Source organism: Alligator mississippiensis, chromosome 9 (assembly GCF_030867095.1).
Source record: "Alligator mississippiensis isolate rAllMis1 chromosome 9, rAllMis1, whole genome shotgun sequence".
NCBI lineage: Eukaryota > Metazoa > Chordata > Crocodylia > Alligatoridae > Alligator > Alligator mississippiensis.
The window spans coordinates 12,058,169-12,080,269 of record NC_081832.1 but is presented as its reverse complement, the minus strand read 5'-3'; the positions used below and the strand labels follow the sequence as shown (position 1 = coordinate 12,080,269).

The window sequence follows — 22,101 nt, the reverse complement described above, 5'->3', positions numbered from 1 at the left end:
AGGGGGGGCACATGCCCCCCACCCCGAGATTGGCCCTTGCCCGAGGAGCCAGCAACTTCCACCCTGCCCCCAGTCAGCAATCAACAGTCTGGGGGAAATCAGGATCAGGAGGCAGTTGCCCATGTTGAAGATGTTCCTGCTTTAAGCAGGGGGTGGACCAGATGACCTCCTGAGGTCCCTTCCAACCCTAACTTTCTGATTCTGTGACCAGCCTCAGATGTGAAGCTGGATTTCATGTCTGCTCCTAAGATGTACTGTAGTAGGTAATACTTGGTTAAACAGCTAGTAGTAAATTCAAGAACCTATAACAAATTTATATTCCCTCTGAAATATGGTGATACAGCTACGTGCTACACACTCTTCTCTTACCCAATTGTCCTTGTGGTTTGTAGTAATGATGGGGACACCTTTTAAATTCCAGAATTTAAGCACAGCTAGCACCACTCACTCTAACTGGTCATCAGAACTACCTCCCAGAGAGAGATATTTTACGTATGCTTACCACCGAGTCCACCGTACTGGTTCAGCAGTAAGTTTGGATTTTAGTAAAATACGCGGCAGAGCTAGGAATGCAAGTCCTGAAGTTGAACTACAACTCATACAGAACAGGACACATGGGATGAGTGGATTTTGTGGCACACCCTTTACCAAGGAAGTTGCTCAAACTACATTTGTCCTTTTGACAGTACACAGCTGGTCCAAAGATCATAGTCTGGCTTCTAGTGCCTAGCATGGAATTTCTCTCTGGCATATACAGAGTACCCAATTTGCATCACTGCTGAAAGGGCCTTTTAGAGTCAGGAAAACTTCGGCAGAGCATCACCCATTCTCCATTACTACAGGTGGTAATAAGACTTCTACAGCTAGTGGCAATTTCAAACTGCTGCTGGGCAATTATTGTTGCATCTGGGATGACCCTCAAATCCCACGAATCAGAACAACTCAGCCGCCTACTCTATACCATGCAGACCTCCAGAATAAGAGAATCCAGCCATGTACTTTTCTAAATAAGAAGAATATTTAAAGATCCTGGAAGTCCCATCTATGGACTTGGCATCTGTTGAACTATCAAGTCGGTCTGTTAAGTTGATAATTTAGTACTCTTGTCCTTTGCAATCGGATCATGGCAAAAAAAAATGCTGGAGACGGACAGCAATACAGCTGTATAAGTTTGGAGTCATTGTTGGCATGAACTAGTTTTTTCTTTTAAGTCCCTAATGAGTACACTAAAATTTTTCTCCAAAGATATTTTTATGGAAGTTATCTACTGAAGTTACAAAGGGGACACAAGTGCTTTACCAAAACAAAATTAGGCACAAAATGTGAAAAAAGTCATCCCAAATTTATTCTCAAAAATGTCAACAGAAATGCATCAGTAGATACTCAAAACTACAGAGTTCTTAAAAGTCATACATTCAATGAAGAAACTTGACAATTGGGATGCCTTTGGCATGTTCTATGTAACAACATCCATTTTACAGTGTAAACAGGTACTGGTGTGTTCTTACTTACAAGTCCAGCAGGAAAGGCACGACTTGGCAAAGGGAGATCATAAACAAAAAATAAAACAAAGAAACAAAAAAGTCAGGTGCAACATTACACAAACTTTTTGGTAATTTGCATTTTTGGGCCTTTCACAACTGCAACTGGACTTGAAGATTTCCTGCAGTCAGAAATTAGACTCCTTTCCATCATGCAGTCCTTTAATACCAAATGCTCAGTTTCCAATCTAGCTTTAGATTATTACATATACAGATCCAGCAGATGTCAGAGGAATAGTGAAAAGTTAGTCCACTAAGTCTTCAAATGCTCCCACTAATACATCAGGTTTTGGTTTGAGATAGTGCATGGAAGCATCTGCTTGAATCTCAGTTCATTACAGTGGTCATTATAGAAAAATAGACACTACATCTACAAAGAAAAAAAATGAGGTAGATAACTTATAATCCAGAGGGCTATCCCAATAACCTTCATACCAAACACATGGATCATTAATGTTCTGGTGTACATGCAAGTGCATGGACAACCAAGAAACAATGACCAAAGTGGGAATTCCATCCAAAAACCCACAGAACATTAGACCTAAGAGTGAATACTTTGTATTTAAATATACAGGTTTACATAGACCAATCCTCTAAATTACCAAGGAGAAGAAAAGTTTCTCTTGCTAAGGAAACCAGTTCCAATGCCTAGATGCAACAGTTACCTGAAATTCCTTGCAGAGCTCACAGACTTAAAAAAAGAACAAAAACCAAAAAAACACTTTCCAGCAAGTATTCCTTTTTCCAGGGGGGGGGGAAAAAAAAAAGTATATACATACCCACCCATGCTTGTTTGGGACTCTTGGTATCAAAATAAAATATTTTAAGAGAAAACTGCACATCTTTGGGAGTAGGCATTTTGGCACTGTACTTGAAGGGCTGTCCAAAGTAGTAGCATTAAATAAGCAGCAGTTAACAATACAGAGTATTAAATTCTTAGGAGCATTGATTAAAGAAGAGTTTGTACATAGCTCCCAAAGCAAGAGATTTTTTAAAAAACAAAACAAAAATTGTCATTTTATAGCCATTAGAGTAAAAAGTACATTCGGAAAAAGAAAAACAACAAACCGGAACAGGAACACCCACGCAAACCCCCCAAACAAAGTCTACTTCTAACAGGGTGGCAGACATTCTAGAACATTTACCCGCATAATCACTTTTCATGTCTCATCAGTAAATACAAGTTTCCTTTCCAGTCAGTAGGTTGGTTGTTGCCACTCTGTTCAAAACCCCCAAAGATCAGTTTAAACAAAGAGGTAAATGTTATATAACCTTTGGAATTTCAAGTTGTACGAACTTATGTAAGGCTGTACAAATTAAAGTAACAAAAACAACAAGAACTACTTTGCAAGACCCGCATCTTTCCAAATAGAAGGAATTCCTATTCATTATTATTTTGCAAAGCAACGTCATGATTGTACTCTGGGCAACTCTTACAAAGACAACCATAAAATCATTTGCACGTCAATAGGAAAATAGGAGGTTGAGGTGGAATCTCTTAAAAATATATATTTGCATTTCACCTTCACTTAAGAGTTTGTGGTTTGTTTTTTTTTGTTTTTGTGGTTTTTTTGTTTTTTTCTTTTTTAGCTAACAGCTATTTTGTTCTCCTCAAGGAAGTGAGGAAATTGGTGTTTTGGCACATTGTCTGCAGCAGCACCACCACCAGCCTTCTCAATATCAGAGCTAATCCCAGACGGGGTCCCATCTATCTTGGAGACTGTAGCAGTATTTATTGCCGAACCACCCGCAACAGTGACTGGAAGGGTAGGTAAACCACCGCTCTGAATTACTGAAATTTCATTAGTCTTCATTGTTATGCCATTGCTGAGTACCGCTGCATACTGATTCCATACTGTAGGATCAATGTTCACTGAAGGAGGCACTATATCCTTTGGAAACATGTCAGATACCTTCTTTGGATCATTTCCCAACAGGGCCATGGGATTATCAATGGAGAGTCTTCTTCCACGCCTGGCAGAGTTATTCCACATGTGAGTTCCAACATGGACCTGCAGAAGGAAGGAGGGGGGCTTTCAGATTAATGCCATTTAGTTCTGGTCCTATACATTACCCAGCACAACATTATTTTAGTCCCCAAAGTAGTAAAAAGCCAAAACTTTCAGACAGACCTGTATACTTTTATAATACTTAGTCATACAAGCCATCCAACTGCAGGAAAAAGAAAAGGCTACACAGTGCTGCAGAATCGCTTGTGTCCTGCACATTTCTTTTTTTATTTTCCCCATTTGTTCCATTTTCCTGTTATTGTTCTAATCTAGGTGAATGAGCAGTAGTGGCAATTGCCAGTATGCTACGTGGTGTATTTTCAAGAACCAATGTGGTTTGAATTTGGCAGTTCTTCTAAAGAAGCAAACTGGTAATGTGACCTATTGGCAACATATTGCTGAATTCAAGAAACACAGGGACTTTGGAGAAGTTTTGCAGAACCTACCATGAATGGTATTTGAAAGCAAAGAATAGTCCCATATTTTAAACGGAGAGGAAAAAACAAAACAAAACAAAAAACACAGAATAAAAATCTACCAGGTTCTTCTTAATCAGACACAGAACCACCACAAGCTACTCCGCAAACAAGTGCATCACAAGCAGTTCACGTGTCTTCCAAATTTGGGTAGTCCATTCTCTTCCTCCAGCTTCTCAGGGTATTTTTGAAAAATTTCAAATTATATAATGCTTCAAAGATCCTTTGTGCTTAAGTTGCCTGTGTTGTGTATGTCCATTAAAAGGAAAGTGAAGTAATCTCATAAGGGATATAGGTTGTAGCCGTATTGGTCTAGAGGCAAAAGCATCCAAACTTCTTGAGGAAGAGGTGATATCTTTCATTTAGAAGTGCACTGATACATCAGTCCCATATCAGATTGGCACTGATACAAAGAAAACTGATCAGCTTGGAAAATTGCCCAGATGTGGCTGATAAATGCCCATACGTGCACATAGCCACAGCACAGCACATAGGCAGCGAGGAGCACAGCGCAGCAGGTTGGAGAGATGCATTCAGCTGGTAAGTCTGGTGTGGTGGAAGGGGCGGGAGGGAGCATGGGGGGGTGAAGAAAAAAAAAAAAAAAAATCAAAAAAAAAAAAAATCAAGGCACCCTGTTGTAAAGGAAGAGTGGGGCTGGAGCAAGCACTGCCTAACTGGGGTGGCATGGGGCTGGTGCAGGAAGGAGCTGTAGCTTGTCTGGGGAGGGGGGTGTGGTGCGCAGTGAGGCAAGTAAGGCTCCTGACGCTACACACCGCTGGCCTGGGAGCCACTGGTCCGGCACTCACTCACTGGTTCTTTGGCTCCCGCCACTCGTCTGGGAGGGCACGGGGGTGGAGGGGGGGGGCGCGTGACCCCGGATGGCACAGTAGGCCAAAAAGAGCCCCACGCAGCCCTGGCCCCAGCCTGCCCTGATCTGGGGGCACATGGCCCCACCCATATCCTCCCGGATAAGTGGCAGGAGCCGCCGGACCAGCACCAGACTAGCAGCTCCCAGACGTGCAGCGGGAGCTGGGCCCCCAACTGTGCCCCCCGACAAGCTGCGGCTCCGTCCCGCGTTGGCCCCACCTGCACAGCACTTGCCCCAGCCCTACTCCTCCCTCACCACGGTGCCTTGATCCGACCCCCCATGCCCCTTCCCGACCCCCTGCCCCCTTCCACCACACCAGACTTACCAGCTGCACACAGCTCTCCAAGCTGCCGGGCTGGTATCGGAAATTGGCTCGGTATCGGCCGACATGCCTCCTTAAACAAAAAAAAGGGCTGTCGGTATTGGCCCCAAGAATCTATCAGTGAACCCCTACTTATGAGGCCAACTGGATCTAATAAAGATAATTGCCTCTTCCTCAAGAGTTTTGGATGCCTTCATTTTATACAACACTTATATATTGGCTAATATACTACAGCAATTTTTAGGTGTAGGACTGCGTTTCAAAAAACTTCCCGTTTTAACGTGGGAGTTTCTGAAGGTGCTCCCAGAAGCAGTGGTGTCTATTCCACGTTGTTTGCAAATGATCACTTCAAAACCATTGAATGCAATCTTATTTGAGCCAGAGTTTTCTATTAAGCTATTTCTCCAAATGATCCACCCAAATTACAAACTCATAATAAACTCTGGCTAGTAAATCCAAGTCTCATATGTATCCCCCCCCCCCAAAAAAAGAAGAAGTCAGAAGCAAGACTGCTTAAAACAAGGCAGTTACAAAATTCCAGCTCTTCTAGAATCATAGAAAATGAGGGTTGGAAGGGACTTCAGGAGGTCATCTAGTTCAACCCCCTGCTCAAAGCAGGACCATCCCAACTAGATCATCCTAGTCAAAGCTTTGTTTAACCAGGTCTTGAAAACCTCCAAAGATGGAGATTGCACTACCTCTCTGGGTAACCTGTTCCAGTGTTTTACTACCCTCCTAGTGAGGAAATTCTTCCCAACATCTAACCTAAACTTCCCTTGCTGCAACTTGAGACAGTTGCTCCTTGTTCTGTCATCTGTCACCACTGAAATGTGTCTAGCTCTATCCTCTTTTGAACTCTCCTTCGAGTAGTTGAAGGTTGCTATTAAGTTCCCTCTCAGTCTCCTCTTTTGCAGACTAAGTAAGCCCAGTTCCCTCATAAGCCATGTGCCCCAGCCCCTGAACCATTTTTGTTGCTCTCTGCTGGACTCTTCCCAATTTGTCCACATCCTTTCTGTAGTGGGGGGCCCAAAATTGAACACGGTACTTCAGATATGGCCTTACCAGTGCCAAATAGAGGGGAATAATCACTTCCCCTGACCTACTGGCAACCACACCTACCAATGCAGCCCAGGATGTTGTTAACCTTGGCAACACGGGCACACTGCAGGCACATACTCAGCATATTGTCCACTGTCACCCCCAGGTCTTTTCCTACAGACCTGCTGTCCAGCCAGTCAGCCCCCAGCCTGTACCAGTGCATGGGCTGGTTCTGTTCTAAATGCAGGCCTTTGCACTTGTCCTTGGTGAACATCAGATTTCTTTTGGCCCAATCCTCCAATTTGTCTAGGTCACTCCTAATTCCAGCCCTACCCTCCAGCATATCTGCTACTCCCTCCAGCCTGGTGTCATCTGCAAACTTGCTGAGGGTGCACTTTGCCATCTTCCAAGTCGTTGATGAAGACACTGAACAAAACTGACCCCAGGACCAACCCCTGGGGCACTTCACTTCATACCGGCTGCCAACTAGACATCGAGCCATTGATTACTAGTCTGAGCCCAATGCTTCAGACAGTTTTCTATCTACCTTACAGTCCATTCAGCCAGCCCATAGTTCCTTAGCTTGCTTGCAAGAAAGGTGTTGGAGACCACATCAAAAGTCTTGCTAAAAATGAGGGTACACCACATCCACCAGTCTCCCAGCATCCACTGAGCCAGTCATCTCATCATAGAAGGCAATCAGGTATGACTTGCTCCTGGTGAATCCATGCTTAGCATTCCTAATCACCCCCTTGGCTTCTCCTAGTTCTCAGAAATGGATTACTTGAGGATCTGCTCCATGATTTTTCCAGGGACTGAGGTGAGGCCGACTGGTCTGTAGTTCTCTGGATCCTCCTTTCCCCCACCTCTCTCAAATACGGACACTACGTTTGCCCTTTTCCAGTCATCCAGGACCTCTCCTGATTGCCATGAGTTTTCAAAGACAATGGCCAATGGCTCTGCAATCCTATCAACCAGCTTCCTCAGCACCCTCAGGTGCATCCAATCCGGCCCCACGGACTTGTACACGTCCAGCTTTTCTAAATAGTCCCCACCCTGTTCTTTCACCACTGCGGACTGTTCACCTCCTCCCCAAACTGTGCTGCCTGGTGCTGTGGTCTGGGAGCTGACCTCTCCTGTGAAGACTGAGGCAAAGAAGGCATTGAGCATTTCAGTCTTTTATGCATCCTTTGTCAAAAGGTTGCCTCCTCCATTCAGGAAGAGATCTACGCTTTCTCTGATCGATCATTCTCTTGCTACTGACAATTGTAGAAACCCTTCACATCCCTTGCTAGCTGCAACTCCAATTGCACTTTGGCCTTCCTGACTTCATCTTTGCATGCCCCAGCAATAGGGCTGTGCAAAGCCTTGGTTGCCGATTCGATTTGGAGGAGACTGGGCCCAATTCGGCAGCCAGATCTCCAAATCAAAGTCAGAAGACCCATTAATCTCTCCAAATTGAATCAGAAGCCTCCGATTCAATTCAGAAAGATTGGACGATTCATACATAGACGCAGCTGTTTAAGTGTTTTTTCTACATACCTTGAGGTACCCGGCAGCTCATGATCGCTGTGATGCTGGGACGGATGAAGCGTCTCACTGGAGTGCCGGGGGGGCCCCCCATGGCACCCAGCAGGCCCTCCCAAGCTCCTGTGGGACGCTCCATCTGTCCTACCATCACAGTGATCACGAGCCACCTGGTACCTCGAGGTATGTAGAAAAAACATTAAAAAAAGCTGTGTTCTGGCCAAATCACTGATTCTCTGAATTGGCATCAGATTTTCAGATTCGGCCAAATTGATCCAAATCAACGACTCAAATCACTGTCCCCTGAAATTGGGCCAAATCCAAATATGCCCACTTCATACACCCCTACTGAGCAATGCTCTTATGTTGTTCCCTAGTAGTTTGGCCAAGTTTCCACTTCTTGTAAGCTTCCTTTTTGTGACTGAGTTTACTGAAGAGTTCCCTGCTAAGCCAAGCTGGTCTTCTGCCATACTTGCTAGTCTTCCTGTGCATTGGGATGGTTTGTTCCTGCACTCTCAGTAAGGCTTCTTTAAAGTACAGCCGGCTCTCCTGAACTTCTCTACACCTCAGACCAACTTCTCTGGGCCTGGACTGGCTCTGCCCCCTCATTAGGGCTTCCATCAGGCCCAGGCAGCAATCACTCCCAGCTTCTCAGAGCACACACCCCAAACACATGCACCAAACAAACTCAGCAAAACAAAGGCACAGGTAGCTGGATCATTTACCTTTCCTGGGCAGGATCTGGTGCCTAGCTTCTCCCCCCCTTCCTCTTCTTGCCCCCTGCAAACTGCTTATCCTGTTTGCAGCCCCTGTTCACTGGGACGGGGAGAGTTTTTTTACTTCAAGTAAGTTTTTCTGTTCTCAGGGCCCCAAGTAAATGAGCAATTTACATGGACAATCCAAAGGACAAACGTAGTTGGCTATGATCTCTAAGAGCTAGATAATGGTGTCAGAAATGGGTAGGTTTTAGCGAATGGTTAAGAGTTTCTAGATGAAGGCGGCTCCAGGTGTAGGTATCAGACTTTGTTCCCTCAGCAGTCAGAGCTTACCTTCAGGTTTCCTTTTGTTGTAAATGCTCTTCCACAGATTGTGCATGCGAATGGTTTTTCACCAGTATGGGTCCGTTCATGAATCTGAAGAGCGCTGGCAGAGGAGAAGTTCTTACCACATGTAGTGCAGATGTGCTGTTTAGCTGGACGGCAAAATTTAGGCCGTGGCACCAGCAGAGGGGCAACACCAGGCGATAAAGCTGGTGGGCCAATGAAATGACCTGTGCTAATGGGACGTTCACCTAGCATTTCCACTTTTATGAGTGCTGGTGGTGCTCGGACAAAGGCAGTGGGAATGCTGCTTCGACCTGAAAGAGACAGTACATCCTAGGTTATCATCATGACAGTCAGGGTTTTGAAAGAAAAGATGCCAGCCTGGATTTAACTCATTTGTGCTCAAATTATACGCCTGCAAAACCCAACACACAGAAGTTAGGACTCAAACTCCCAATCTGTGTTACTGGCATATTGAAGAGAAGCCTCGTCTCCTTGGCCAGCAAGAATTTAGGAACTAAGATCTTGACGTTTAATGATTTGGAAAAATCTAGACTTGCAATACGCAGTACGGAACTGAAGTTCCCACCCCATGGAGCACTCTGTGTAAGTTTTAATATCATATACTAGGGCTAAACCGACCCGACTTCGTTCCATGTCTTATCATCAGCACTGTAATGATCATTTTAGGAGAGCAATACGCAAAGGCTTCACTGCAGTTGGGCACATACTAAGCACACAGCTCCCACTGAAGTAAGTGGAAGGCTAGCACACTCCATGCACAGCAGAAGGCAGCCCCATGCAAAGGTATGTGCATGCATGTAGCAATCTCACGATCAGACCCAAAAAGCAAGAGGGGTATCTGTTCTGATACCCAGAGCAAGAAAAACGCCCCACTTCTTTCAGAAATCAGAAATAAAGCTCCATGTTCCCACTGGTCTACTGGGTCAGGGGCAGTGCAGCTACCAGGAACAACTCACCGTACTCTCCATTTGCAAAGTGTAATCCAGGTTCTTCTTTGATGACTTTTCGACCAATATTGCCATAAGTTAGGTCCAAAGCACCAGCCCCTTCTATTTCAGGAACGTTGCTTTCAGGACCTTCAGCTTTATTTCCCATGGCAGCATCTTCTTGAGCGTTGAAACCTGGTGACTTTGACCGAACGCTTTCAGCTTGGCTGTTGGCTGGAGACAGCGCCTGGAACGAAGCCGATTCCGAGGCAGCAGGACTCCTGCCATTTTGATAATCTGGATCTCCCGTCACAGAAGAAGAATCATTTGTCATGCCATCGCTTTCTGCCGAGCCGTTGTCGCTAGACTTCTGGCTGCTTTGCCGTTGTAGGGTCAAAGCAGAGTTTACTATTTTCATCTGGTTCTCCAATGCAGCAATACCAGAAAACACTGTAGCTGGAGATTCTGACTGTGCATCGTAAGGAGTGGGTGGCTTTGAAGAGCTGCTGGGGCCATCCTGGGAGTCTAGGTCTTCTTCGATTTCTATGCTTTCCATACTCTCATCTGGACGACTGACATCTCCATTCTTTTCAGCCTGCGTAGGATCCACATCAGTATTATCACAAGCGTTATCCGGCATGGGCGTATTGGGGATTTGTCCCCCCATATGCATGCGAATGTGCTGCTGCAGTACAACAGCATTTGTAAACTTCTTCTGGCAGATAGGACAAGAATGCTGCATCTTCAATGGGGTGTTTGCTCGGTGGACACCGTAGTGAGTCTTAAGGTTACCTTTTGTTGAAAAGGCACGGCCACAGATCTTACACTTAAACGGGCGCTCTCCAGTGTGGGTACGGTAATGCATTTTGAGCGAGCTCTGACAGCTCAGCACCCTGTGACAAATCAGGCACTCATTGGGGTCAGCAGCAGACTTGTCAATGTTCTCAACCAGCTGCTGGAGCTTGGACGTTTCCGAACCTTGCTCACTTGCCCCACTTCCACGGAAGATGCTCGCACTGCAGCTAGCTTGTGGCGAGCTCAAGCTCTGCTCGGTTCCTGACTCGTGACTGATGGCACCCGATGAGGAAGAGCCACCTTCACTTTCCGGAGAGGGTCTCGGCTGCATGTCACCCGACAGGGTGCTGGGGAGAGAATCTTTGATGCTTGCTAGGCTGGAGATATTTTGAGGCAAGCCGGCACCCATGGAGGTCGGCAGTGTTGTCAGAACTGGTTTGCTATCCACAATTAGGTTGGACTCATCCAGCGGCACAGACATGCCGTACGGGATTCCACTGCTGGTGGGAATGTTGTCCAGGTGCTCAGGGACTGGATAGGGATTCATTTTAATGTGAGGGTATTTATCTTTGTGACGCTGAAAATGCACTTTCAGGTTCCCTTTGGTTGTAAACCGGTTGCCACAAATGTTACACTTGTAGGGCCTTTCACCAGTGTGGGAGCGGAGGTGGATCTGTAAAGCACTGTCATTGCCAAAGACCTTGCCACAGAACTTGCACTTATGTTTAAAGAAAGGTTCTTCTGCAGTTGGTTTGCTTTCAGACACGCTGATATTAGGGGGCTTCCCTTTCCCTTTCTTGGAGGGATCGAGCACCGAGACTGCAGAAAGTGGGTTTTGGAAGATGACAGAATTGGATGACTGAGGTAGCAAAGGGTTTGGAAACCGAGCAATGGAACTTGGGAGGCCCCTGTTTGCTTCAGGCTTCAAGGAGAGAGAGGAAGAAAGCCCGCCGGCTACAGAGCCAGCAGCTGGAATGCCAAGGGTAGGATGAGGTAGTTTTCCTTGCTTCAAGGATTCCAGTGATAGGCTTTGGCTTCCAGCTTTTTGTCCAATTAATGCAACAGTAGCCGACAGCTGCTGAGACATGTGAGCACCCAAAGCTTTTAGGGGATCGGCAGCAGCTGCTATTGAAGGATGCAGGGCATGAGGAGCCATCATGGCAATCTGAATGCGGATTTGCTCTGTAAGCTGAATTTGCTGAAGCTGCTGCTGCTGCAAGCAGACGAGCTGCTCCAGGATCATTGGGATAGCATTAAAACTAGCTGCAGCGGGAGAGATGGCATCAGAGGTACGCTGGTTCACAGCCACTTTGGTGCCACGTATCGTCTGCAAAGTCACATTAGTGTTTGGTACCTTGGGTTTTGATAAATAGCTGAGGCCAGGAGTTGCTGAAGTCACAGGGGGTTCTGTTTTTAGGTACATTCCTGCAACAGGTTCAGCATCAACTTTTCCTTCTCTCTTTTCCACAGAACCAGTGCAACTCTTTGCCTGACTGTCCTTGGCTGTTCGACCATCTGAGCGATCATTGGGAAAGTTCTCAGAAGAAGCTTCAGGGAAGCCTTCGGGGGGTATGGTTCCCTCGCTGTCATTCATGATTAGGACAGGTGGATTTTTAGTGCAATTTTTCTTATGCTCAAGGAATTCAGCGAGATTGAAGAACTCTGCACAGCATTTCTCACAAATGTTGGTTTCTTCTGTTCGGCACCTCTTGGAACTCATTTCACCCTCTCCATCACCTGGGACGTCTTGTGGACTCCCTTGAGAAAGAGAGAGAGAAAAAGAGAGAATCAAATCTCTCTCCACCATAACCATTTTTCCATCCTGAAACGGTGGTAAAAGCTCAGACAAGTGAACTAAACACAACCATGAGACAGCTTAAGTCCTGTTCTTAGCTGCGCTACTGATGACCCTGAGCATCACATGTGGATTTAACAGCATCATTTGATGTAAAAATTGATCAAATAAACCCCCAAGGCCTTATGAATTACCTATAACTCAAAGGATGAAATTAGGACTAAAATTTCCTAGAGAAATCGCTTTAGAAATGTAGGAAGAGGGTGGGATATTTTAACCAAGTCAGGCTTGACATACTCAAAAAGGCAAAGCTTCTTATGTAAAGAATTAGAATAGAAATTTATTCCAGGGTTATTGTAGTCAGTACTTGAAATTCTAACCAAGCCAAAGATATGAAATCACAAAAGTTAACCTGCATTATAGATATTTTCCACATCACAACAAATGGCCACAACCAAGAGAAGCGGCGGAGCTACCATTCCCCACACTAGATTGTTTACGGAAAACGCTGGCAGACTAGCATTTAGTCTTAGGCTTAAATTATACTTTTCAGCTATACAGAGTTGTAGAGTTTTCATTCAATTTGTTTAAGAAGAGTCTAAAATGAACACCCCTGATATGTATGTTGTTTGAAGCCAACATTTACAGGTAGACTATTTTGAAGAGAAATAAAGGATTTTAAATTTAAACCCTCTTATCCGCAGAAGCATTCTGTTCTTTAAAAATGTGTATTTCAGCAGTCTTTGCAGTCAGTCATTCTGTACTTCAACAGAGAGAGGAAATCTATAAGCTAGTTCTGTTTCCTCTCACCAATTCAAACAGATTAACCCATGCAGCATCTGAATATGAACAATAAATGAACACTTGAGTGTCCTGGTCAAAAGAAAGGTCACTCAAACATGGGCTGGAAGATGTTCCTGTGAATTATACCTCCCTTGGAATGTATAGAAACAGCCCCTCTCAAGTAGCAGCAGAGTTTGTGCAATACGACACAGTGGGGGTAGAAATAAGAAGTGTAAGTAGCTACAACTGAATTTGTCCCTATTCATTTCAAAATCCTTCCTTCCCTACTAGGAAGGGGGGAGGGAAGAAAAAAAGAAAAGAAAAGGCATCTTCCAGCAAAGCAAAAAAATTGACACCGATTAAAGTCGATCAGGAAAGAAAAGGGTTGCTATATAGCCTCTCTAGTTGGGACTTAGATTTACAGGAATTAGAAACAATCCTAGCGAGTGCAGAGTCAGAAATGTTACTTAACTGGTGGAAATGAATTGTGGCGAGTTATGTTCCCACTTCAAAAAGTTGCACTTTTTCCACCCTCACCCCCCCCCCCCCCAAAAAAAAATCGAAATAGTTCCCTTTCTGCTGCTGCTCTACTCAACACAGTTACCAACTACGTACAAGGGCAGTGCATGGCCCTGATGTTATGCAAGCCAAGTTTTCAAGCCTGTGTATATATGATGTAGGGACAAAGAACCAGAGGCTCTATGGCTACAATGACTGGAGACTGCTCAGTACCTCATCAGATTAGGTGCCACATTTTAAATAATCCAGCAGCAGATGTTTTATTAGAGTTTCTCACTGAATTTTCAGTTTGATAGTCCACACAAGTTTTGAAGATGGACTGAAACACTTGCCATCTACGGAAGTTATGCCCCCCCCCCCCCCATTTATAAATGACTGAGCTGTATTACATTTTTAACTGATACAGGAAATGCATGTGTAAATTCATATTTGCATGGGCAGACACTTCCCCCATCGAACGCACACTTTCACAGCTCAGGTGTGTTCGTTTAGTTTGGGCCACAAGAACTGTGTGTGGGAAGGTAGGCCAACCCTTGACATTTGCTAGTGTAACCTCGATGCATTTACATACACACTAATTTCCTCAGTCAAAATAATGAAGTGTTTAACATGGACAATAAAGCTGCCAGAGTCCTAGAAAGTGCATTTGAAAGGTTTCTGTTAGGCTAGATCAGGCTTACAATAAAACACACATGCAACCAAATTGAGGGCTTAAAGGCAGTCCAAAGCCATACCAGCTTAATGGAGCTGCACTGAAGCATAAAAGAAAGCTCCCTTTACAAAGATGTGGGGGGAAAGCTATATAGTTCCCACAAACAGCAACACTCAGTCCTTATGCATTTGTATCCAAACTGTCCCAAAAGCAAAATATGTCATACTCTATGTCAGCAGCCAGCAATCTTTAACAAGTCATGGACCAGAACAACCTGGCTCTGGTCCAACACTGACGTGCCTCTAAAACCATCCGGCTAGATGCAGGGGGGTTTCCCTATACCCACACCAGGGCCAGGCAACTGGGAGCTGTGCCAGCATCCCCACTACTTCTCTTCGCTCCCAGCCAGAGAGCAAGCACAGCTGCCAGCAGGTGCATCTCTAGGCAGCTGCCAGCTGCGTCCCTGCTGCTCCTGCTTCCACTCTACCCTTCCCTCCAAGTTGCAGCACAAGTACTGCCTGGCCTCAGGTGCAGCTCCTCAAAGGCTGGAAGCTAGTGGGAACAGCAGGAGAAGGGGTGCAGCTAGCTGCCTGACCCCAGCACGAGCACACGCAAAGCCTGCCAGCTCCATGGACTGGATCCTGTGGCTCCCCATGTTGCTGACCCCTGCTCCATGTCTTTTGGCCCATGAACAAATCAGCACTTAACACTAGAAACTTTAAAGCTATACACGTACACAGGAAAAGTCAGAAGCAAATCAACGGACCACGAATAGCTATTATGAGCATCTCAATTTGGGTTGTTCTTTAGTGTGCCTACATTAATAAAAGGAGCTAAGAGAAGAGACAAGTCCCTTCATCCCCTGCAATCACCACCCCTACATCAGAATGAAATAACTGCCGCTAGAAGTTCATCTTTCACACAATTAAGTGGAGCAGGAAGTAAAAGTTTGCTAAAATTAAATGTGATGGCAGTTATTAGTGTACACTACAAGAGATACCCAACATGATTCAGGACTTGGCCAAGAGGAAGAAGTCTGATAGGGTCAAGCTTGGAAATTTTAGATCTCCATGCAGTGGGAGTTTAGTTACACCATCAGTGGAAAATATCTGACAAGGGGAAAATTTCTCTCCTACCTTTTTTTAAATAGAGAAGCAAGTAGTTTCATGAGAAGTCACAAGGATGACCTTGTTACAATCTAATGTATAATCCACAAAGATGGAGCCTGAGATATCACTATCTTTGTTCCAGTTTTTTGGGGGGTTTTTTTTAGCGGGGGGGGGGGGGGGGGGGGGGGGGGGGGCTTCCTGGAGCTCACCTTGGGGAAAGGCATCACAAGATAAGCCAGGCTCTGAAGTCAGAGTACACTATGTTATTCCATATTAACTCCAGGGCTGGACACATTTACTGTCTACCAAGAGTGCTTCATCATATTTATCTTCTTCCACTTGCTAATTGGATTTAAAAAACAAAACAAGGACAAAGGGTGTGTGGAGCCATCTACATCAGGAGTTAGATGTGGAATAGTAATTATCCAAAAAGATACCCTGGGCTACAGGACTCTTACAGACAAGCCTTCAAGATATGCTAAATCTTACTGCATTTCAATTGGGTTGAAGGGTCTTTTCCACCTGGATGCAGCAGCATTGACTCAAAGACACAGAGAGCAAAAGGACACTGTGGGACCCCGTGGCAGGTTAGCAGCCTTCCTGCAGCCAGGTGCCACTTATAGTGCCAATAATAATAATAATGGAATTGGAAATTGTGATTTTTTTTGTGGCAATCTTGCAACCGAGGTATTGGACAGGGACTCTGAACAGATGGATTCAATTCCCAGCTCAGTTAAGACTCCCTGGGTGGCTCTGAGCCAGTTCGGAGAGGGTGTGCCTTGCTTCCCCCCTGCAAAATGGGGATGATATTTTGCTGCCCTGTTTGGGGTGTTGCAGTAAGTGCATCAACATTGCTAGCCAATGAGAAAATAGTTCAGTTTGTTTAAAGAGAAAAATCTCACTGAAGATCTACATCTTGTTTTCTAACTACATCCTCTTCCCCCCTGAGAAATCTTGAAGGAACACCCAGGCGATTACAATCAGGCTACCTCAACATTACCATACAATATGTCTTGCCATACCGACTTCCCCTACCTTGGGACAGTTGTCAGCAACAAGGACTTAACTACCTTCAAAAAGAGTTTACTTCTGTGCAAAGGAAGCCCCCTATGCATGTCTGCATCTTTGGGTAGCTCTGTCTAAATGCTGTTACAGTATTTACAAAGTAGCAAGAGAGTCTTGGGAGGACAATAGCTTGTGCACTTAAGTCGGCCCTCTCAAAATGCTTCACAAGGATTGAACTTCTACTGTTTTCCATCTCCCCACCCCCAAATGTCAGGAATGTTATCTCTCAGCATCTAGTTATCCAATAAGTTAGAAGAATGCAGTAAACCCAGCAGGGGTCTTAGATTCAATCACTGCCAAATGGATGGAAAGGGGACAAAAAAAGAAAAAAGAAAAAAAAGGATCTACTATTGTGTAGGATGAGGTAGTCATATACAATAAGATCTGGTGCAATCCCTACCCTCTAAATATTTGAAGAGTTTTGTTGATGCAAGTCATTAAAGCCACAACACCCTTCCCCCATTACCTGGGGTATTTGATTTAGTAAGGTGCTTTGTTTTACAAGGGACAGATTAATTAATTCAAAAAAATTAAATAGGTTTGAAATAACGGGACTACATATATTAAAAAACAAAAACAAAAACCAACCCCTCCACCCCCCCCCAAAAAAATAAGTCTATTCTACAGGTGACTAGCTTTTACTAGTAAAGTTGTTTTTTGTCACTGAAGTTTGATCATGTTAACATTGAAGCATTTCACTATTTAAAAAAAAAAAAAAAAAATCACATACCTTTTTAATCCCACTATCAAAATAAGCAAATCCATAAAGACTGATTTTAATTAATCCATTTCTTAGTTTTAAAAATCTGAAACCTTTCCTAAGATAAATCCTTATGCTACTTTCTTCGTTACAGCTATTGTCAGATTTCAGAACAATAGTGCCATTTTAAACATTTTGGAGTGGGAAGGAAGAGAAAAAAAAAAAAAAAAAAAGAATCCAGACTGAGGATAAAATTGAACAAAATATGTTAAGATTGGCCAATTGTCTAGAACCATTTTCTTGCATGAAGTTTGTTTTTACACAACTGTAAAAAACAAAAAAATGCAAGTACTTTATTCTGAATTGAAAGTGTTCAAAATGTTGCAATAGCAAACATTAAGACATTTTTCTTTAGCAAAACCATAGATGTCTTTCCCCACAGAAGAAAGCAAATTAAAAAGGTTTCTTGCACTTCAAAATAATTATATTAGTTGGGCAAACTGTATTCCAAGAATTAAGGTAATTAAATTAACCCAGAATAAATTTTATTTGATTTGCATTACTTTGAGGGGAAGCGACACACTCGTACAACTTGTTATCCTCACAGAAATGTAGGGGAGGGGGTAGTTTTTTTTTGGTTTTTTTTTTTCCCCCTCTCCTCTTTTTTGGTAACATTGTAGGCACAGAAACCCCATTTAGAAACTTAAAAGTAGGCCTCTAAATTCCACCTCCTTGCATGATTAACCTTTTGATGTCGTTTCAAAGGGCTTTAAAAAACAAAGTTACTGAATGCCATGACAAACCCCTTTAAGATGTCTGCTGTTACCTGCTGAGGCTCAAAACCAAAAGCTTTAGCAAACACATGTTCTGATGCTGCTATTAACAACTGAGCTTAAAAGGCCGAACAGTGGAGGGCACTCATGTATTACACTGAAAACAAGATCCATTTCTGGGGAAGCAGAGGCAGTTTAGCTCTATCCAAGTTTTAGAGCCCTGTTTTGGCTCTTACTAATTTTATGTTTTCCTCCCCCGAAGCAATACCAGAGTCTGCCATATTTTTTTTTTTTTTTGAAAAAGAGAGACGGCAGTGACAAATATGCTGCTTCAGATGCCTTGGGTTTCATCATTCTTTTCCCATCACTGACAAACTAATCTTTATCTGCCCAAAGTACTCCTGTATAAAACAATCTTTGAGAAATTCAAGCTTAGCAGTGCGGCTACTGCAGAGAGCTTCCTCTGCTTCAGCAGGACAGAGATGCTGAACCTACAAATGAAGTTGCAGAGGCTAAAAGAAAGAGAGAGCCCTGCTGAAGGCAGAGTCACTATGGAGCTAGTCATCCCCCCAGCCAAGACCAAGCGCCACTGAAACCTGCCTCCCTCCAGCATCTCAGCCCTTGAAGGCTCTACCTGATTCCATGACCGGTTCTTCCTCCACACTCAATTACTTCCACCAGCAAAACAAGGCAGCCCCAGACCACACTTAACACTAGTACAGTGTTTAAGACCAAGCTAAACGGCACAAACCCCGCTGCCAAGGTCAATTGCATGAGAGTCCTAATTGTAAGCTTGACATCAACTTACCACCCACAGCAGGCAGGAGGAGGCAAAGGTTAGAGCAGCAGCTCTGTCAAAACGTCACATGCTGCGGAGTTTAGCAAAGGGACTTGATCACTACAACCAATATAATGTTTCACTTACGTCAAAGAAAAAACAAGCAGCCCATCTTTGCCCCCCGCCCTCGGGCCCGCCTTGCCTGCATTGCGCGGCTTTAATGGCTTGCATTTGCAGTGATGCAGGGAGCAGGCAGGCGAGGGCTGGATGAAAGCCCCTCCATCTCTGGGACGCGGCTGGAGCCGTCGGGGCCCGTCGAGTATCCCCGAGCCGCTGTGCGGGCGTGCCTGGGACCTCGTGAGCCGGCTTGGGGGCAGTGTGTGGAGCGAGAAGGGAGGGGAAAGAGCTTGCTGGCACGGTGCAACCTCGGCGATTAGCCACGACCCGGCCGTCCTGTGCCAATGCCAGCCCTCCCCTCCTCCGAGCATAGATGCCCGCTGCATTTTGAGACCGGCCTCGGAGCGGTAATCCTGCAAAACGGGCATTTCCAACCCGCTTTGTGGAAATGCTAATGTCCCCCGCACTGCGCCGCATTAGTCTCCGGCGACCACCTGCTGATTTTCTGACCTGTTAATTGCGCACGGAGTTAGCCAACCCGTTTTCCAACTCGCCGCATTGTTCTCAGAGGTGGGGCTCACAAAAAAAAAGCAGCAAAAAGCACGAGTAGGGGGGGAGGGAAAAAAAAAAAAAAAAAAAGAAGGAAGAGATAAGGGCTTGATTTTATTATTGCGCCGATGCAGCTAGTCGGCAATTTCTCGGCCAATCTTCCTGGAATCCCAATTTTGTCATGCAGGCTCCTCGCCCGGCATTTCGGGACACACCTACCCCGGGGATTAGCTGGATTCTTTCCGAGAGCGATAAGGGACAAAGCTCTGGGCTCCGACAGCCATTCAAATTGGGGGTGGGTTTTTGGAAATCGTGCTCGTACAAAGTTTTAGTGGAGGGGGCTGGCTCCCACCCACGCCTTGCGATCTCCACCGCGGCAGAGATTGCTGCAAGCGGGGGGAGGTCCAGGACTTCGCAGTGCCAGGGCTGGAGCAAGGCGAGCCCCAGCGGACAAGGCGCGAGCTCGGCCGCCCCGACGGGCCTCCTGCATAATGCACAGCCGGGGCGGGGCCGCAGCCCCGGGGACACAGCCGTGCTCTGCCCACGGAGCCCGGGGAAGCTCCCGTCCCGCTTTGCAAAGCCTTTGGGGGGTGCCCAGGTTTCCCCGTGCAGATAACCGAGGGCTGCCAGTGACCCCTGGGGGGCGCAAGCCGGCAGTGGGAGCCAGGTCGGATGCTGGACGGGGGGTCCCGAGCCGGGAGGGAGCGGGCGGGCAGACCCCGAGACGGGGCGAGATGAACCCGCACCCGCACGCAGCCGGCGGCTCCCAGCGCAATCTCTGCACTGCGAGAAGTTGCAAAAGGATTACCCCCCCCCCCCCCGGTTTAAAGAAGAGCTGCCTCTTTCTGCAAGTGCCAGCCCAGTGCCCCCCGGCGGGAGCACGCAGCTTCAGGGGAGTTATTAACCCTTTGTTTCAGCGCAGCCCCCGGAGGTGGCTCTCCAGCAGCGGGCAGATTTACATGTGGAAACATCACCTCCCCCCCCCCATCCCAACCATATGCACAAAGGAAAACAGTCATGCATTAAACATGGGATTTATTGCCTTCTGGCCAGCTTGCTGCTTCTTAAGTCACCATTAACCGGACCCAACAATTGCACATTTCGGCTCAAAAGAAAGAAAAGGGGGCGGGGGGGAGGGCTAGAGAAGGGGGGGGGGTGACTCCCCCAGCCCCCTGCGGCTTGGGAATAGGCGGCTCCTGTACCCGACATGGTTATTGATCGCTCCTACCGACGGGAGAAGGAAAAAAAAAAAGTTGAGAGAGTTTGATGGTGGCAGAGTTCAGGGGGGGATTAAGGGAAAAGCCAGAGTCGCACCTCGCCAGCGCCAGCCACCGGGTCACGAAGGGAATCCCTCGATCCCGCGCTGGGGAAGGGATCTGGTGCCGATCGCGTCCCGGCTCCCAGCTCCTCCGGCCCGGGGGGTCGGGCTCTGCCCGGTCTAGCACCATCCGAGCGGGAACTGCACCGAGTCCGCAGGCGAGACCCGAGGAGCCCCCCTGCCCTGCCCTGCCCGCGAGCGGCTGCGGGAAGATGCTCCAAGCAGGACGGAAGAACCTTCCCTGCGGGCTCCCGGGAGCTCATCAATGGCCCCCCCATGAGCCCCCCACCCAAAGATCAAAGAGACCTGGCCGGCAAACACAGGGTCCCCCCGCCCCGCCAGCCCGGATCTGCTAGAAACAGCGCAACCAAGAGCACCCACTCCCTCCCCCCACCCCAAAAAAATCCCCCCCCCCCATTAGCTCACCGCAGTTATTTTAGGAAGTCGGAAATCAAAGATGGCTGGAGGTCAGGCTACAAAGGGTCCCGGGCGATTGCCATCTCCGCCAAAGTGTTTAAAAAAACAAAAATCCCCACGAAACTCGCCGCGAGTCCCGCCTGAGCCCCCCCCACTCGCCCACCCGGGCTCCGGGGTCCCTCCCTCGGGCTCCGGGGCAGCGGGATGCAGCCCCGCGGGGCGGCCGCGGAGGGGGTCCATCCGCGCTGGGGGCTGGCCGCGAGCCCCCGGGATCCTGCAACTGACCCCGGAGCGGGGCCCGGGCCGCGGGCTTGGCGGGGCCGGGGCCCCGGGCAGGGCGGGGCGGGGAGGGCACACGCACGCACAAAACCCCTCTCCGGTCCCTGCCGGACCGTGCGCCCATCAGCTCCAGCTCCAGCCCGTCCCTTGCTTCGCGCCTTACCACTTGCAGCATCTGGGGGCTGCTCCTCGGAGTGGATGTGCTGGGGCTTCGCCTGCTTGCGCCGCGACATGGTGCGCAAGCATCGGGAGCAAAATAGTAGCAATTATTTTCTTCTTCACAACAAATTCCTGGAGTTGGGAAATTACCCCCCTTGGGCGGAATGCGCATGTCAGAGTAATTATGATTATCAATAATGCATTGCGATTTATCATGGGGCCCTGACAGCTGATTGGCCTGAGTCCAAAGGCTCACAGATTATTCAAATAAGGTCCATTGATCAGGGAGCAGAGGGGCACGCTGGGCCTTGTAGTCTTCCCCCGGCGGCTCCCACGCATGTGACAAAAGCGTGCGCCCCGCACCAGCGCTGCCCGGCCGGGCTCATCGTGTCCTGCTGCCCGAGCGCACCGCCTGCCCCTGCGGGGAAGGGGGCGAGAGAGGCACGGATCCATCTTTGCGAGTAAACAGACAAGCTGGCAGCCCGCTTTTCTGTGCTATCAATACCTTTGTTATCTCAC

The 22,101-nt window shown here is 46.9% G+C and overlaps 1 protein-coding gene and 1 long non-coding RNA gene across 3 annotated transcripts; both read right to left on the bottom strand.

Moving 5' to 3' along the window:
* Positions 1–1,321: 1,321 nt before the first annotated feature.
* Positions 1,322–21,781, bottom strand: SALL4 (spalt like transcription factor 4). 2 transcript variants are annotated; one of them, XM_006266913.4, is made up of 5 exons: positions 21,587–21,781; positions 9,805–12,327; positions 8,831–9,138; positions 5,220–5,289; positions 3,426–3,553 (listed from the first exon to the last, which is right to left on the bottom strand). In XM_006266913.4, the coding sequence occupies exons 1-5, from the start codon at positions 21,654–21,656 to the stop codon at positions 3,525–3,527; spliced, it is 3,000 nt and encodes a 999-aa protein (XP_006266975.2). In that variant the 5' UTR covers positions 21,657–21,781; the 3' UTR covers positions 3,426–3,524. The 2 variants fall into 2 exon arrangements, with proteins under 2 accessions (XP_006266974.2, XP_006266975.2); XM_006266912.4 differs by lacking the exon at positions 5,220–5,289 and having other exon boundaries at positions 1,322–3,553; positions 21,587–21,780.
* On the bottom strand, positions 20,428–20,968 carry LOC132252420 (uncharacterized). The gene is made up of 2 exons (XR_009464313.1): positions 20,724–20,968; positions 20,428–20,633 (listed from the first exon to the last, which is right to left on the bottom strand). It is a non-coding gene; the product is annotated as an uncharacterized LOC132252420 (long non-coding RNA).
* Positions 21,782–22,101: the final 320 nt, after the last annotated feature.

Bases quoted from the DNA above. Each gene is read 5' to 3' on its own strand.
- SALL4 (XM_006266912.4), bottom strand. From the start codon at position 21,656: ATGTCGCGGCGCAAGCAGGCGAAGCCCCAGCACATCCACTCCGAGGAG. The intron at 12,328-21,586 runs GTAAGGCGCGAA...CTCTTTCTCAAG, and splicing joins GCCCCCAGATGCTGCAAGTG to GGAGTCCACAAGACGTCCCA. The intron at 3,554-8,830 runs GTAAGCTCTGAC...TTCCTTCTGCAG, and splicing joins CAACAAAAGGAAACCTGAAG to GTCCATGTTGGAACTCACAT.